General features: G+C 28.4%; 1 protein-coding gene and 1 long non-coding RNA gene across 7 annotated transcripts; one reads left to right on the top strand and one right to left on the bottom strand.

Annotated features, from left to right (window-relative positions):
* Positions 1 to 5315: 5315 nt before the first annotated feature.
* Positions 5316 to 6946, top strand: LOC136088194 (zinc finger MYM-type protein 1-like). Its single transcript, XM_065811875.1, has 2 exons — positions 5316 to 6439; positions 6610 to 6946. Exons 1-2 carry the CDS (start codon positions 5316 to 5318, stop codon positions 6944 to 6946), a joined length of 1461 nt encoding a protein of 486 aa, XP_065667947.1.
* Positions 6947 to 12164: 5218 nt separating this feature from the next.
* On the bottom strand, positions 12165 to 15983 carry LOC136088825 (uncharacterized). Of its 6 annotated transcripts, XR_010642525.1 has the most exons (7): positions 15237 to 15964; positions 14866 to 14923; positions 14651 to 14780; positions 13845 to 13943; positions 13056 to 13214; positions 12547 to 12608; positions 12165 to 12461 (listed from the first exon to the last, which is right to left on the bottom strand). It is a non-coding gene; the product is annotated as an uncharacterized LOC136088825 (long non-coding RNA). The 6 variants fall into 6 exon arrangements; XR_010642524.1 differs by having other exon boundaries at positions 13845 to 14780; positions 15237 to 15983; XR_010642523.1 differs by having other exon boundaries at positions 13845 to 14780; positions 15651 to 15982.
* Positions 15984 to 17613: the final 1630 nt, after the last annotated feature.

The raw sequence follows: 17613 nt of genomic DNA, 5'->3' as shown, positions 1-17613 counted from the left end.
AGAGATGGAGTAAAAGCACAGGTATGCGCTAGAATCAAATTAATTGTAATAATTTCTAATTTTTCAAGTTGATTAGAATTAGCACTAACTCGTCGAATATATATATAGTAAAAATTAGTCTTAAGACCAATTTAAGTTCTTCTTGGAATAGTTACTTCCATCAAATTTTTGATTATCAATCTTTGTGTTCGCTAATATTCCAGAGTTCAGAGGATTGATTTAAAATTGCCGCGTTGTTGTCTTAGTTGTTGTCAGATTGAAATTTGTCACTTATCTATTAAAAATAGCATCAAGAATGGTATAAAAAACGCTTACCTTAAACTGTTTTTTTTTTTTTGTGAAAATGAGCATTGCTTCTGGATTTTTCGTAAAGGTTTTCCTTTTCTTTTTCTTCTTTTGAACAAAATCTTATTAAAAACCATGACATGCATAACCGGAATCAACCAAATGTATTTTGATAATGAAGTTGGATCACGAAGATCGCATTCTGGTAAGATCCTCAAATAGAGTCTTCATAAGCTTCATCCTCATCTCATTACCTAAGGAGATGTTATCTGATTGAAATAAGATACTGAAAAAGTTTATTGTTTGAAGAGGTTTGAACTAAACGGTTGTCAAGTTGATGATTTAAAATGACTAAATCCATTTTACATGAGACTCTACTTCATTCAATTGATTAGCAGCTAGATTAAGGTTGTGAATCTTCTGCAAAAATACAAAAATTTCGCTAGGATGGTTGCACTATAGAGGCTTCACAGCCTCTATAGTGCAATCCATTGAGTTTATAAGGTTTGATAAAGAGGAAAACGAGTCCTCTTTGTCAAGATTTTCTGTCTAATAAGACTTCCACTAAAAAGATTGTAAAATTACTGAATTCGGCTAATATAGTTCTTTGCTTCCAAAGAAGATTTAGCAGAATGAAGATTAAGATTATTAGCGCTGTAAAGAGCTTGAAGGTTCTTCTGTATGAGTGCTTATACTCCTTTGTACGCATCTAGATAATTCTGTTTTGTTGACATATTGATTTGCTGGCCCAATTAGCTTACTACTTTAATGAGCTGTGAGTTAATTGGGTAACCAAGTAGTTTATATTTTAAAATTAGTAGCTTAACGAACAAAACTGTTACTGCCCTTTAAATTTATTTTATGACCTTACTCTTGCGGCGGCTTTATGTGTGTGTGTAATTGCAATTGTTTTTTGATTTTGTTTTGAATAGCCAGAGTTAATACAATACTGAAGGTTGGTTGTAGGCTAGTTAAGTTTTAACAAACCGATATTTTGAAATCCAGTGACTATTTTCCTGCATAAAAAAAACCTCACCAGAGCTGATATATTTTGTCAAAATGCAGTGGTTGTAGCATGTATGACAAACTTGCTGGTAGGCAAATTAACAAGATGTTATTTTCAAAGTACGACCTGATGGTAACTTGTATCAAGTGTTCATCTACAACAAAAATATGAATAATTATAATTTCTTTTAACTAATTTTTGATTCCCATAAGTACCTTAAGATTGTGGTTGTAATTGAAAGTTTTTTGTTTTTAAACGATTGTTTTTAATTTGCCCATATCTTTTTTACATCCCTCTGACAAAATAATGTATTGTTTGCTGGATATGTTTCGGGAAGATGTTGTACAGTAAATAAATAATATTTAGCATTCGTTGTTAGATCTAAAAAAAACTTCGAACTATTAAATTGATCTACTAAAAAAAAAACGTCTTCTAAAGAGTGGAAATATTTTAGGTATATTTTAATTTCAACCAACTAGACTGCATTTTTAACGGGTTTTTTTTTATGTTTTGCTCCTTAGGCGCGGCGGAGGGTACATTCATTGACTGATATACCCGTCGGCACAGCGTAGTGCGCAAACATCGAGTAAAAATTTGGTTCGTACAGATATTCTTTTAGTTAAAAACTCTTTCAAAAGTTTGGAATTTGAATCACCAAAAAAGTATACAACATAAATACCGGAATAGGCAGGATATTAAAAACTGGAGACGATTTTATTGTACGGGTGGATTTAACCAAATTTTATTTTAGGATGAATGCGTTTCCATCGATGTTGACTAAATCTTTATGTAATGCAGTTTTATTTTTATATAAAAATTCAACTTTATCCGACGATTTTAAATAGGATAAAAAGGGCTGTGCAGATGGTATGAGTTGTGCAGGTGGTATGAGTTGTGCAGATGGTTAGAATAGAGCAAAAGTTCCGTTAGTTGAGAATATGATAGGGAAGAAAAGTCTCTTCTACCCGCTATCAATCTTTTGCAAAGCCGTACACGGTCCAAGTCATCCGATGATATTCCAAGGCTAAAACATCAGACTTCTAAATTATTGTTACTTGCTTAGTTGGTGATTACTTAACTCTTTGTAATAATTAATAATAAACAATTTGTTAACAGAAGCATTTTTTTTTTATCTCTCTATTAATATAATATTTATAAATTTAAAAGTTTTAAACCTATAAAGTTATAAATCAAAATATGCACAAACTGAAAGCTCGTTTTTTATCTACCTATTGAAAAATTTATTTAAAAAAGCTAATTTTTTTTACAAAATTAACTTTTCTAAGTTCTCTTGTGTTTAACACCATCCATTTGTAAAAAATGTAATTACTGAAAATGCTTATACTGTCTACAGTTGCAAAAATAAAGTCAAAAAAATGATTAAACACTAATGATAAAAAAATTAAATGGTTCATGTAATATCTGAAAATAATTTATATAAAAATGGTTACTTTTATATTGAAATCACTACGTTGGTTAGGCTCGTTGAAAATATTTCCATTGTTAATCCAACGTTAATACTCCCTAAATTACCGCGTTATTTACGTTGTACCAACGTTGGTTTGTCAACTGGAATTAAAGATTTCTCTGAAATAGGGTTTATGTATTTTTAGCCACAGCTTAGTTCTATTCATGAAAATTAAAACTTGATATAAGTTGAGTTTATAAATATTCAAAACTTCAAGTACACGCAGGTGACGTTTGCAAGGTACTGTTTTATTAGCATAAATGGAAATTGACGAGCATTTTTTTGTTTACTGTAAAGCTTTTCTAGTTTTGTATGATAAGTACTTGCTAAAACAATGTTACAGATCAAAATGCAACTATAAATAAAAGTAAAGTATAAACTTTTAAGTAACCTAACTTCAAGAAACTATTTAACTTCATTTTTTTAAGCTGCAGCACTTTTGGAATTTTTAGTTTAGACCGTTTATATGAGCCGTTGGAGTCGTTAGAGTATAGAATAAAATTTATAAGGTTTGGCGACAAATATGGGTCATTTTTTTACATTAGATTCAAATGGCCCTAAAATAGAAAATATATACCGGTGATATGCAGGGCCGCCGATAGTAGGCGTCACGTGGAGGTAGCCATTAAAGTTTGTTGACTAAAAAAAAAAAAAGTTTCTCGTTTTTTTAAATTTGCCGACTGGCTGGTCTAAAGGGTCTATATTTGCCGACTGACTTGACACATTGCCGACACTGGTCTAAAGGTCTACATTTGCCGTCTGACTTGTCTACATGGGTTAAGGTCAAAGTTGCTGACTGAATTAAAGAAAACGTCATTGATGGGAGAGGTGTCTCACCCTCCCCCATCACACACACTGACCTTTCGCGCCGGCCTTGGTGATATGTATTAGTTTTTATATCTATGAACATAAGTTATTTATTTTTGATATTAGCTACATGAATATCATAAGTTATTTATTTTTGATATTAGCTACATGAAGACTTTTTCACGCGAAGATGATTATTAAATAATCGCGCCTAAAATTACTGAATTACACATTTTTAAAGACAAGAGTATTAAAACCCCAATTAAATAAAAATAATTAATTTAAAAAAATTTAGTTAAAAGCATACGCAATTTTAACTATTTTTATTAGGGTTCATTATAGAAATTTCGAATATTTTCCATTAAAACGGTACTGAAATACTTTTTTTTTTTTTTGAAATCTATAAAAACTTATGAAAATAATCGAACTAGCCAAATTAATTTCGGAAATAAAAAAGTAATTTCGAAATGCGAAATTAATTTCGAAATAAAAAATTGGACTTCGAAAAGTGAAATTAATTTTGAAAGAAAAAACAGAATTTCGAAAAGTGAAATTAATTTCGAAATGTGAAATTAATTTCGAAATGTGAAATTAATTTCGAAATGTGAAATTAATTTCGAAATGTGAAATTAATTTCAAAAAAAAAAAGGATTTCGAAAAGTGAAATTAATTTTGAAAGAAAAATAATAATTTCGAAATGTGCAATTAATTTCGAAAAAAACCAAACAATATTTGATAAGTTAAATTAATTTGGAAAATTAGATTTCGAAAAGTTTAATTAATTTCAGGAAGAAAATAGAAGAACTTTGGTAAGTTAAATTTATTCCAAAAAGTAATTTTAATATCTTATATTTTATTTGCACAATAATGTTAAAATAACCGGGGGCCTAAATAATTTACCACGGAGAAGGCTACAAAAATTATTTATTAAATCAGTGGCGGAACTACTGGACGCAGGACCCTGCGTTGCGGGGGGGCCTACCAGCTATAGGGGGCCCTCATATAAAAAAAATTATACTCTCAATAATATTTATACTATAAAACTCTTTTCCGCAGGTATAGTGGGCCCTAAAATATAAAACTTGGATAAAAAAAATGTCATCCATCGTATTAAAATATATTGTTCAAAAATTTATTTTTGTATTGGAGTGCGTAGTTTACATTTAAACGAAAAGTTGTAACCTTTTTAAAATTGCATACGCAATTGAGAAATAAAAGTACGATTATCAGCTGCGACCTCCCAGATGTTGTTGTATAGTTAATTTTTATACCGTTATGTTGTGTTTGTGTATGAATTAGACAGTTAGACTGAATTCGGTAAAAGTAATAATTTGTTGCGTATAAATTTTTTTTAAACTGTAAGAAGTTCTTCAATTTATAAGTTCTTAGTTGCATATTCAATATTTTTAAAATATAAACAATATTATTTGTTATGTCGTTGCATATCAAGGATAATGATTCTATAATCCTTGTTGCATATACAAATTAACTTTTAAATGTATGTTCTCATTTTCAATTTTATATTAAATCTTCCGTTGTATTAAGTTAACTTTTCATTTCTTATTTTATCTGAATTACTAGTCTCCAATTTATTTAATCGTGTTACGAATAATAAGTATTGTTGCACGAGAGTTTATCACTTCACTGTATATTTAATAAATGGTAATTAATAAATTTGTAATAATTAAAAATTTTACAACAGGTACTGAATTTATAAATTTGTAATAATTTAGATTTTGACTCATAATAATGGAAAAGAAATTAAGTAGTACAAGCGGTGCAGCAAAAAGAAGAAAGTTAAAAGAAACAAAAGCTACTTTAGCTAAATTGCCGAAGCTAACAACGTTTTTGAAACCAATCGAAAAGCGAGCGGAAACGGAAGTGGAAAGTCAAAACTCTGCAGAAGTGGTATGTATAAATCAGTCAGTAGAACATGATGATATCGAAGAAAACATTGCTACTGGTAATAAAAATGTGAACGAAGAAGATGTGAATAGGTCTCCGAGAAACCACCGAAATGAAGATAAGGAAGATTCAAACTCTGATACGAATGACGCCATTGAACAAATTAATTTAGAAAAATCAAGTGAATTATTTTCTACTGACATTGCAAATTTTCATGGTAAAATACTAACAAAAGATATTAAGAAAATAATTGTATTATCGGAATCGTGTCGGCCAAAAGGTCCTTTTATACGCGACCCCTTGCAAGAAAACCGTAGGTTTTCCAAGGAATATTTTAAAACTACCACAAAATATGGATCTATAGAAAGAATGTGGCTTTGCTATTCCCCAAAACTTGATGCCGTTTATTGCGAGCCTTGTTGGCTTTTCTCAGAAGAACGAAAAGCAAAGGATAACTGGCGTGAGCATGGTGTCAGAGATTGGCGTGGTCTTTCTAAAAAAATTAAAATTCACGAAAATAGTCAACAACATATATTTGCTTGTTGCATTTATGAAAAATGGCGACATAATGAAACAATAGATAAAAATATAGAAGAACAAATACGATACCAATCAAATTTTTGGGTGCAAGTCTTAGAGCGGATAGCAAATATAACATTAGCACTTTGTAAAAATTCTTTGGCTTTTCGTGGTCATCGTGAATCATTTGACAATGAATATAATGGTAATTTTTTAACCCAAGTTCAACTTTTAGCTAAATATGATAATGTTATGAAGCAAGTTTTGAGTATGCCAAATGGATCTATAAAATATTTAAGCCATCAAATTCAAAATGAAGTCATACATTGCCTTGCAACGCATTTAAAAGCCACTCTTACTGCTGATATTAATAGTTCACCTTTTTATTCAATTATAATGGATACAACTATATTACTAATAATATTACTAAAAGAGATCAGCTCAGTCAAGTATTTAGATACGTAAAAATTATTAAAAATGAAAAAGATGAAACCACATCAATTGAAATTAAAGAAGTTTTTTTGGGATTCACGGAAATATATAACCACACTGCTGCTGGACTACATGAAGAAATTTTAAATCTGTTAGAAAAACATCATATAAAATTAAGTAACTGCAGGGGTCAAGGTTATGATGGTGCGAACGTCATGAGTGGGATATACAATGGGGTTCAGGCCCTTTTTAAGAAAAATCAACCCAATGCTATGTATATGCATTGCGCAGCTCATAATTTAAATCTTGTTATTAACGATGCGGTTAAATGTTGTGTTGAAGTTGCTTCATTTTTTGTAATGCTAGAAGATGTGTATTCATTTTTCGGAAATAGCATAAACAGGTGGGATCTACTATCCAAATATACAGGAGAATCACAAATAACATTAAAAAGGTTAAATCCAACGCTATGGGCAGGACGATATACTTCTCTTTCGCCGTTAAAATTCGCTTTCTTGATATAATGAAAGCTCTTTCCGAGATATCAATAACAAGTACAAAACGTGAAGAACGCGAAGAAGCAGTACGAATACAAAAAAATATGAGCAGTTTCGAATTTGTTTTTTTATGCGTGCTTTGTCTAAAATCCTTAATGAGGTACATATACCATCAAAATTGCTGCAAACTAAAAATTTAGATCTTGCGACAGCTTCAGGTTCTCTAGAAAATGCCAGCAAAAATTTAAAACAATATAAAAAGATGTTTGATTCAGCAAAACTTGAAGCGGTAGAAATAGCGACTACGTGGTAGATTCCTGCAATATTTTTTCAAAAAAGAAGAAAAATTGTGAAAAGGCATTTTGACGAATTATCTACAGATCACCGTTTTGATAGTAGTGAGGAAATTTTTCGCATCAATATTTTTATAAAAATTTTGGACGTCGTTATCAACCAACTCGACAATAGATTTAAAGGAATGCAAGAAGTGGTACAATTATTTTCCTGCATCCATCCAAATAAATTAATGGTAATGAAAGAACGTGAGACCATAAGCTGTGCAGAAGCCATTCAGAGAAAATATAGTGAAGATATAACAACTGAATTTCCGCTGCAAATGGTTATGGTAAAGTCAATGCTACACGATGAAATATCAAAAATATCATCTATACGTGAATTGGCTGACCTTTTAATAGTAAAATTGTCAACTATAGCTGCAAGCGTTCCACAAGTGATAACAGCATTACATTACCTGTAACTGTTGCATCAGCTGAACGTTCTTTTTCGAAACATAAAATAATAAAAAATTATTTACGAAATACCATTGGTAAAGAACGTTTAAGCGACCTTGCAATAGTTTCTATTGAGGCAAAAGCGGCTGGAAAAATGGAAATGAAAAACATCATTACCGATTTTGCCAATATGAAATCAAGGAGGAAAGTTTTCACTATTTAAGTTCGGTTAAGTTTTAGTTTCGTTTTGAAGTTATCTTTATCTTTATTTAATTTTTTGTTTTTAAATATGATATATGAAATAAATATCTATTTAATATGTGAAGCTTTATTTTTTTTTAAAAAAACATTCTTTTGCGGGGGGGCCCAAATTTTGAAGTTCCGCCACTGTATTAAATATATGTTGCTATTTAATGGTTTTCAGCTATTTTTCTATGCAATTTTAAGCATTAAATTTTAGAATAATTTTAAATTAGTTTTCATTTTGTAGCATGTTTTTAAGCTGATATTTTTTTAGATAATAAAATGTAAAAACGATTATCTGTGTATATTTGATTTTACTTTTTATTTAATATTTACATTTTTATAATGTAATAACATAATTTTAACAAAGGAATAATAGTTCTTACTTAAAAATCTTTTTTTATTTTTTTAGTATGTCCAGTGGTCCACCTAGCAAATGTCTTAAACAATGTCTTAGTTTTGCACGCATTTCTTCTTCAAATGTTAATGCTGCAGCCCTTCAAGTCAACGATACTGCCAACTTTGTGAGTATACCCCAACAATCAAATGGAATTGTTGAAGAAAGTTCATCATCTGGATTGGATAATGTTATAATTGTCAGTGTCTCTTCAGTTGACCCACTGTGTGTGCAACAGCCATTAAATTTAGTTAGTTGCACTGACATTGCTTCAATTCTTGATGAAAATATTTTTAGAAAAATGAGTGATTCAGAAAAATTTAACTTCTTGGACAATTGTTGGAAACCATCTGAAATCATTATGAATTATGTTCTTTGATTCCAGAAGTTATTATCACCAAAAACAATAAAGAGTTGGAAACATTGTCAAAGCAACAAGTGGATAAATAGTATGGAATTTTTCCAAACCCATATAGTCTGAACAATGAGTTGCAGCAATGGAAACATTTATGTGTTGAGAAAATTTTTTGTAGAATGACAATCACGCAACTACTTCAGCAAGATGTTGACTCCAAGTTCTTTCCCAATACTCGTGAGTTATTCCTCATTCTGGCTACTTCGCCAATTGGCAGTTGTGAGGCGGAGCGTTCATGTATACGCTGCATTCATTCATATTTACGAACAAAGATGACAACTGATAGATTGTCAGATTTGTGTGTGATTGGGATGCATTATAACAATTTACACAACTGCGTTTCAACAGAAAAAATTGTAAATAACTTCATTGCACTACATCCACGTAGGATGCAAGCACATCTCTTTTTTATGACAGTGTTTAGTAGTTTATGTTTGTATATTATAGATAATGTGCTTTGGATGACAAATAATTATTTCTAAAACATGGAAAAAATCATAAAATTTTGTAAGTTAAAATCAAGTATTTTTTTATAATGTAGGCACCCCCTCCTTCAAAATCTTGGATCCGCCTCTGATATAGCTATTCGCTGGAATAGCCAATTTGATATAATTGAATCTATATTAACTAATATAACTGCGTTGGATATGATAATCATCGAATACCAAAATATAAAAGACTATCTTCGCACTGCTTATGAATTTAAGGTTCTGGAGGATTTATGTGATTTGTTACACCAAACTAAAGAGCTAAAAAAACTTTTACAGTAGCTATGTTACAGTAACATATTTCTTTCCGCTAACAGTAACGTTTGCAAATACTACTACTTTAGTTAACAACAAAAGACGAAAAGCCAATCAACTTAATTGAACTAGTAACAGATAAATCATGTTGTAGTTTAATTGAAAACAATGAAAAACTTGAAAAAGAAATAAACGATTACAGTCTGCAATACTTTTAGAGCTACGAAAATAGTGCCATCGAATTTTTCCAAGCTAATCAAAAATTGTTTCCGGTTTTGACACAAATTGTACGGGTAATATTTTCAGTTCCAGACACATCGGTGCCATCAGAATGCTTATTTAGTTCAACAGGTTTAATAGACACGGAGCTACGGAATCGGCTTGCACCGAGCTTATTGAAGCAGTTAGTTTTTATTAAAGAAAGCAAATAATAAAAAATATATCTTTATCAAATAATGTTTTGTTAAAAGAGTTCAAATTCAACTGAAATTTTTTTTCACTTATAATTCATAGTAACTTAAAACACTTGTATTCTTTTTTGTTTATCTGATGAACTGTTTTCTTTCCAGTCTTTATTTTCTTTTCCTGTCTGGAAAAAACACCAGTATTCAATCATTGAGCTGCCATCAGGCCAGACGCTAGTAAGTGTCACGTGGTGGGATACAATTAAAATCTTTGCTAAGTAAAAAATAAGGTCCTTGTTTTTTGAAATTCGACGACTGACTGGTCTAAAAGGTCTATATTTGCCGACTTCTTTAAAAGGGTAACATTTTCCGACTAAATGCACAAAAAATGCATTGAGGAGGGAAGGGGTGTGAATAATTTTAAATTTAAGTAATCTTTCCCTGTCACTAAATGGTTTAGAATTTGTAACTAAAGAGAGACAAATTTCATAGCTTGCAACAGTAGCATTTACTGTTAAGATATTGCCTCTTTTTAACAAATCTTGTTGCCCAACGAACTAATTATAAATTTGTTGTTTTTAGTTTTTTTCCCTAATTCGTCGAGAAACTGGTTAAGTTTTTTAGATGTTTTGAATCATGGTGCCTCCTTAAATTATATTTTTTGCACACTAAAACAGATTCATTACATACTAAACATACTGGCACCGAATTATATTTACCAAAATAACATTATTTTGCCATATATACATACATATATATATATATATATATATATATATATATATATATATATATATATATATATATATATATATATATATATATATATATATATATATATATATATATATATATATATATATATATATATATATATATATATATATATATATATATATATATATATATATATATATATATATAATATTTGTATATATAATAAAAGGTCTACCTGCCGAAACACCCCGTATTTCTAATATCTTTTTATTTGATTGAACATTATAGATCTTTTTAATTTTATTTTGTTAACAAGAGTAAATATGACTGTTGAATAGAATTTAGTTTTTTCAGAGCCGGAATATAATATTTATCCTTTTATATTAAATTAAAATTTTGAATATAGTCTCCCTCCATCCCAACACCTCTCTCCTAATTCTGCACTAAGTTTTTTGTTTACTCTCTTGAAGTTCTATTAAGGGTTCGAGGATTTCAGCAACTTCCAAAAAAATTACTTATAGTTACCGGTACCGGTATCTGCGGTAACTTGGGAACAAGTAACTCAAGAGGAACTTATAATATACTGAAAGTAGCTTCATAACGTCTTCCGGTAATTATGTATGGTAACTAGAATTAAATTCCGCCTAAGTTAACAATGCGTAATGCTAACAGTAAATAACTTGCCGAATCTTAATTCTAACATAGTAACTAAAAGATAATATACAAACAACCAGCCCTGATAAGAGGTTGGGAAAGATTCATTGGGTGTGTGTTTGCACAAATAACATTATTTTCATCTTACACTTTTTTTGTATACTTTTTCTCTATTTTTACTATATTAACATATTTTTTCATTCCTTTGGTATTTTTATAAATAATCAAAGTAATAAAAATTAAAAATTTTTTTTCGATATCCCACTTAATTTAAATCCAAAATATTGTTAGTTAGCTTCTGTATTTCTGGGTTTATGACTTATCATTTAACGAGGGTTCGCCAAAAAAGATTTTTCCGCATGCTTTTTGGCATCTGCCTTTTTATGGTCTAAAGATTTTTCATGACGGCCCTGCATTATTAAACAACTTCATAAGATGTGACCATAATTATTATACTTAAAAAACTTTATAGTTATGTGTTGTTTTTTTTGTTTTTGCAGTCTTTGCATGTGATTATTAAAAATATTTTCATACAATGCCGACACGTTCCGTTTTTTAACTAGGGCTCTAAGGATAATTAAATTGTGTGACCCTTTATATCTAAATAGCTTATTTTAAAACTTATATTTACTTTTATTTTACTATTTTAGACTTACCCAGTAGGCACAGCGACGTGACAAAAACGTAACTTTCACGTTATTTTGGCACGTGACAATTAGGTGACTTTTTGGTCCCCATGAAATGACCAATTCACGTGATTTATGGACGTGTTTTTCACGTTACTTTTGGCACGTGATATTTAGGTGACTTTTTGGTCCCCATAAACTGTCCAAAAGACGTGCTTTTTACGTTAATTTTGGCACGTAATATTTAAGCAATAAGTATGCTTTATAATTACAATTATAAGTGTTTGGATTCGTGTAAAGAAAAAAAACTCATCGTCGAGGAAATATTTAATACGTATTAAATTACATGGTTTTATTAGTCAGTATATTAGTTCTCGACAAAAATTTTTAATTTGTAATAAAAGCTGCACTTTTGTTAAAATATCCTCCTTATATCCAATAGGTAATAAGTACAAAGTCGTAGAAGAGCACGCTTCAATCCACAAAGAGAACACTCCAAACTTATATATCTATTCTCCCATAAAAGCACGCTTCAAACATAATCTAACGAATCAGTCGATATTTTCTTCTATAAGAGCACGCATCAAACTTTATCTAATGAATCAGATTTAGCTGAAAAGAAACGAATAAAATCTTAAATAATAATATGATTATTTAATAATTATCTTAAATCACAAACTTTCAAAACAAATCTTACTTTGAGAGTTGCTACCTACTTTTGGCAACTAGATTTTCTAGGGTGTTATTTTTTTCTTTTATCTAAATCATTAAATAATTTTAAGAAAACAATACTACATACAGTGTAAAAAAATAAAAGTCATTTGCCTTCTAATTTTATACTCTGATTGGTAAAAAAGTAAATAAGTATTTAATAAAAAAAAATGTAACAAAAAAGTCGACAGATGATTAAAAAAAAGAAGTACAAAATAAAAAATACAAGTTTAAAAAAATATTTTTTATCTATATATATATATATATATATATATATATATATATATATATATATATATATATATATATATATATATATATATATATATATATATATATATATATATATATATATATATATATATATATATATATATATATATATATATAATCTATAGATATATATCTAATATCTATCTATAGATTTATCTATATCTGTATCTATATATAAAGTTAATAACTGATATGCGTGATTAGAAAAAGACCTGTACTCACCTTATGTGATAACATCTGTGTACTATGTGATAACATGATAACTTGTTTTCTTTGTTTTCCATCTTCTTATATTTGCATCTGTTTCTGCATTAACTTGTTCATACATTAACTCACTAGATGCAAAGGTGACAGCCCACAAAGTTGCTTTAAATGAGTAATCTACAAAGTTTTGAACAGCATTAAATGCCATTTTAGAATGCACACAAAAATTAAAACAATTTATAAAAATGTAATAGTTATCACATAACCACACAGCATTATAGTGGGGATTTTATACCATGATTTTCCTTAGCCATGGTGAGATTTTCACCTTGAGGCTCCTTTTGCTGTGGAAACATTTACCACGGCTAAGGAGCCTCATCTATTAAGTATAAAACTAAAAATATGTATAATAAAGTATTGTCAAATTAGGTCACCAATAAATACAGAGTGCTGAAAATTCAACTCAGAATCAAGTTGCATTCTCCAACAAATATGAATTAAATCAAATTCTTATTACAGAGTGCGATCACAAAAGAAGACAAAGAGAGGGAAAAGTAAAATTTCTCAAACTTTAAAAGTTAAAAGGTTATTGGGTTTTACTACAGAATGATATTCCTAGGCAATAACATAACAATACCATTGGGTCTTCCTAGTCAATAATATTTTATGCAGAACTTATCATTTGTCATGTAGCTTAATAAATTTAATATTAAATAAGTTATAATAACTTATTTATTATCAAATTAATTACATCGACAAATTTGACAGTCTAAAATAATATACAATATGGTAGAAAAAAAAGTATACCTTGTAGTAGGGTTTTATCTTTTGCGTGTTGCAATATGTGAATTATCTGCCATAACGTTACACAATTTTGAAATAAGCTTTATAATATATTTATTAAACCTAAATTGATAAAACTTAGTTATAAGATAATATAATATGTTTGGATAAAATATTATATATGTGACATTTTATTTTTGTCAAAAATGCATTGCGACGTTATAAAATATCTTACGCCCTACTTTTTTAATTAATTATTACAATAAAATTACAATGCAAAGTAATTACATTATTATAAAAGTAAAATAAAAAGGAATTACAATAATGAATATATAAACTACATATTTCATTATACTTAAAATGTCTGGAAAATTGTTTACGGAAAATATCCTGAAAAAATTCAGAATATTTTCCTCCTCATTTTCCCCTTAATTTTGCATTCAGCCAAGTTGTTTCTCAATTTTTTAAAAACTTTTCTTAATTTTTGTATGAATGATGACTAAAACAACATAAAAACAAATAGATGAATAATATATACTTGTTATATATTGTAATATAAGTTGTATGTATGGAACTTGTAATATAAGTTGTATGTATGGAAAGCTTTTCGGATATTTGGAAAAAGATAAATTTCAGAAAAATATCTGGTATTCTGGGAATATCCCGAATAAGATAATCCCTGAAACTAAATTATAAAAAAATAGTAAATAAAATAAAGAATATCTTTCCAAGTTTCTAATCACAGGTTTTTATTATGAATAAAAAAAGTTACAAAATACACAATATTTTAACAATGTAACTTTCACCTTTTAATCAAGTAAAATTGTCACCTGGACAAGGTCACCTAAAATATACATGATTGAAACGTGAAGAAGGAAACGGGGTAAGAGCACGCATCAAACTTTATCTAATGAATAAGTCTATATTTTCTCCAATAATAGCTCACAACACCAAATTTAGCTAATAAGAAACAAATAAAAACTTAAATAATAATATGATTATTAAATAATCATCTTAAATCACAAATTTTTAACACAAATCTTACATGGTGAGTCACCAACTGTTTTGGCAACAAGATTTTCTGGTGTTGCTATTTCTTTGATCTAAATCATTAAACAATTTTTAAAAAAGCAATGCTATACTTGAGAGAAACTTGCTTTACATATTGGAAAGTCGTCAACATTGAAAGATAAGTAAAATGCAGTTTCAAATACAATAGCATCATAATCATCTTTTTGTGGGGAAAACATCGAACAAATCCGCGTTAATAACCTGTTTTATATTGTACATAATAACAATAGTAATAAAAGTCATATAATATATATAATAATAATTTCATATAGCTCGAATATGTATATATATATTAATCATATAACATTTAAATAATATAAAAAAAGGAAATAAATAAGTATTAACCTTTTTTAACAAGTAAAGCACGAGATCAAGATGTCATATATTATAAAAAAATAAAGTATTTAATAATAATATATGCATATATCAATAATAAATAACATAACACATTTATTTATTGATATTATCTTGGATAAATTCTTTAACCTTGTTGATAAAAACCAAATAAAGAAAGAAAATCTATTTTGGGTTTTTATCTAAACGACTCTTGAGTAATAATATATGCAGAAGTTCTAGAGACATTATTATTGCTCAAGAATCAAGAATAAGTTCTGCTAGAACTTATAATTTGTCCATGTAGCTTACTTAATTTAATATTAAATCGTTATAACATAACTTATTTCGTACTAAATTAAGTAAGCAAAATGGACAAATTCGCCAGTCTAAAATATTATATCATAAAGTAGAAAAAAAGCATACCTTGTATTTGAGTTTAATCTTATTTGTGTGGCAAATAGGGACGCTTGGTACTAATTTATTTAACTTAATTTGATATAATTTGGATATTAGATATTACAACTTAAAATATGTTGTTCTTTTTAGTTCTGTTTTAAATGCATTGCGTTATAAGATATTATATAGACCAATTTTTTTTTTTTAATTATGATAATACTACAATAAAAATTAATAATATTATCATAGCAGTAAATAATTATAACTAATATAATGAATACAAAAACTATACCATTAAAAAATAATTAATATAATAAAAAATATTATTTCACATATCTTATGCCAGGTTTTTTTGAGAATAAAAAAAGTTTCGAAAGACGAGATATTTTGGCACGTAACTTTCACGTGACTTTCACGTAAAATAGTAACCTGGACGAAGTCACCTAAAATACACGTGATTCAAACGTGAATAAAACGTTGCGTGCCTACTGGGTATATTTATTTTATATTTATCAAGAAATCAAAGGAGCTTTTTCACAATATTAAACCATTGGGACCTAGCAAAATTTATCTTGCGTGGCGTTCATATTGTTTTTTTTCATTAATATTTAAGTTATATAATTTAAAAATATATAAAACAGACATAAATTACTTGATTTCTTTTATTAACCCCCCCCCCCCTAACATTTCGACTAAATCGACTTTTAGTCGACTTAGTCGATTTCAAAAAAGTATTAGTCATTCAAAAAATAGTTTCAAAAATTTTAATAAAAGTTGAAAATATAATATAATATATATAATAAATATAATATAATATTTTGATATAAGTTAGAAAATATATAAGTCGATTTAGTCGGCAGTCGAACTTTTTAATGGTCGTAACAACACTAGTTTAAACTATAGTTTAACCAAATTTTAGTTTTGAATTTACTTTTGAATTAGAAGTTCAAACTTTTCTTATTCAATATTGAATAAATATGCTTTTAAACATCTTTATTCAATAATTAATAAGTAAAAATTCGAACAAGTGAATGAATAAAAATTTAAAAAAATTCTACGTTCAAAATTTTCACTTAAATAGGTTTGCTGTAGGTAGGTTTTATTCACTTTGAGAGGGCGAATATTTTATTATGAAACATTTCACCGTGTAGATGTAAGCGGTCATTCGCAAAATATGTCACGCAAAAAACTTTTTAGATCCCCCTCCTCCCTTTTCCACAAAATGTCACAAAATATCAACCCACTATTTTATCCTGAGGGTTCCAAATCCTGCAATTGAAACTTTGGGGTCCTAATCTCTGCAAAAATATTCCGAAGCAAATTTAAGATTTTTGAAAGTGAAAAATTGTTTCGGTGTTATTTTTAGAATTTCGAAATCAAAATAATATTTCGAAGCAAATTTTACAATTTCGAAATGAAAAAATCGTTTCGATGCAAAATTAATTAGTTTGAAATTATTTCGAACTTACCGAAACAAAAATAGAGTTTCGAAAACTTTTTCTTTTATCGAAAACTCAACTTTAGCTTCCGTGAACAGCCTTAATTTTTATGACAATTGCAAAACTTGTGTTTAGTTTTTTTAACATTTTATTTTTGTTTTTCCAAGATCAGAGAAAAGCCGAAAAAACGCGTTTGTTTCAGTAGAAAGTAAAATATATGATCAAGAAATACAAAGTTTTCTTGTCTGACCTCTAACTAGGGGTGGCTCTTTACTTACTTTTTTTTACTTACACGACACAGTGGGCCAGAATGCACTTTTACTGGACAAAATTCATAACTAATTTAATATTAGAGCTATATTCACTAAAATTAGTATGAGTACTAATATGATGTCTGCGCTTTTTATGAAGGTAATATTTTTTTATTTCGTTGCTATGGATACCTTTATTTTGCTTAGCAACAACCTACTTTTGTTATCTGCAGATATTTTATAAGTGCTATATTCACTAAATTTGGCATGAGTACCAATATGAGATCACACTTCTTACAA

Source organism: Hydra vulgaris, chromosome 12, assembly GCF_038396675.1.
Source record: "Hydra vulgaris chromosome 12, alternate assembly HydraT2T_AEP".
NCBI classification, from domain to species: Eukaryota; Metazoa; Cnidaria; class Hydrozoa; order Anthoathecata; family Hydridae; genus Hydra; species Hydra vulgaris.
The sequence above is the reverse complement of the archived record's forward strand: the minus strand, read 5'-3'. Positions and strand labels throughout refer to the sequence as shown.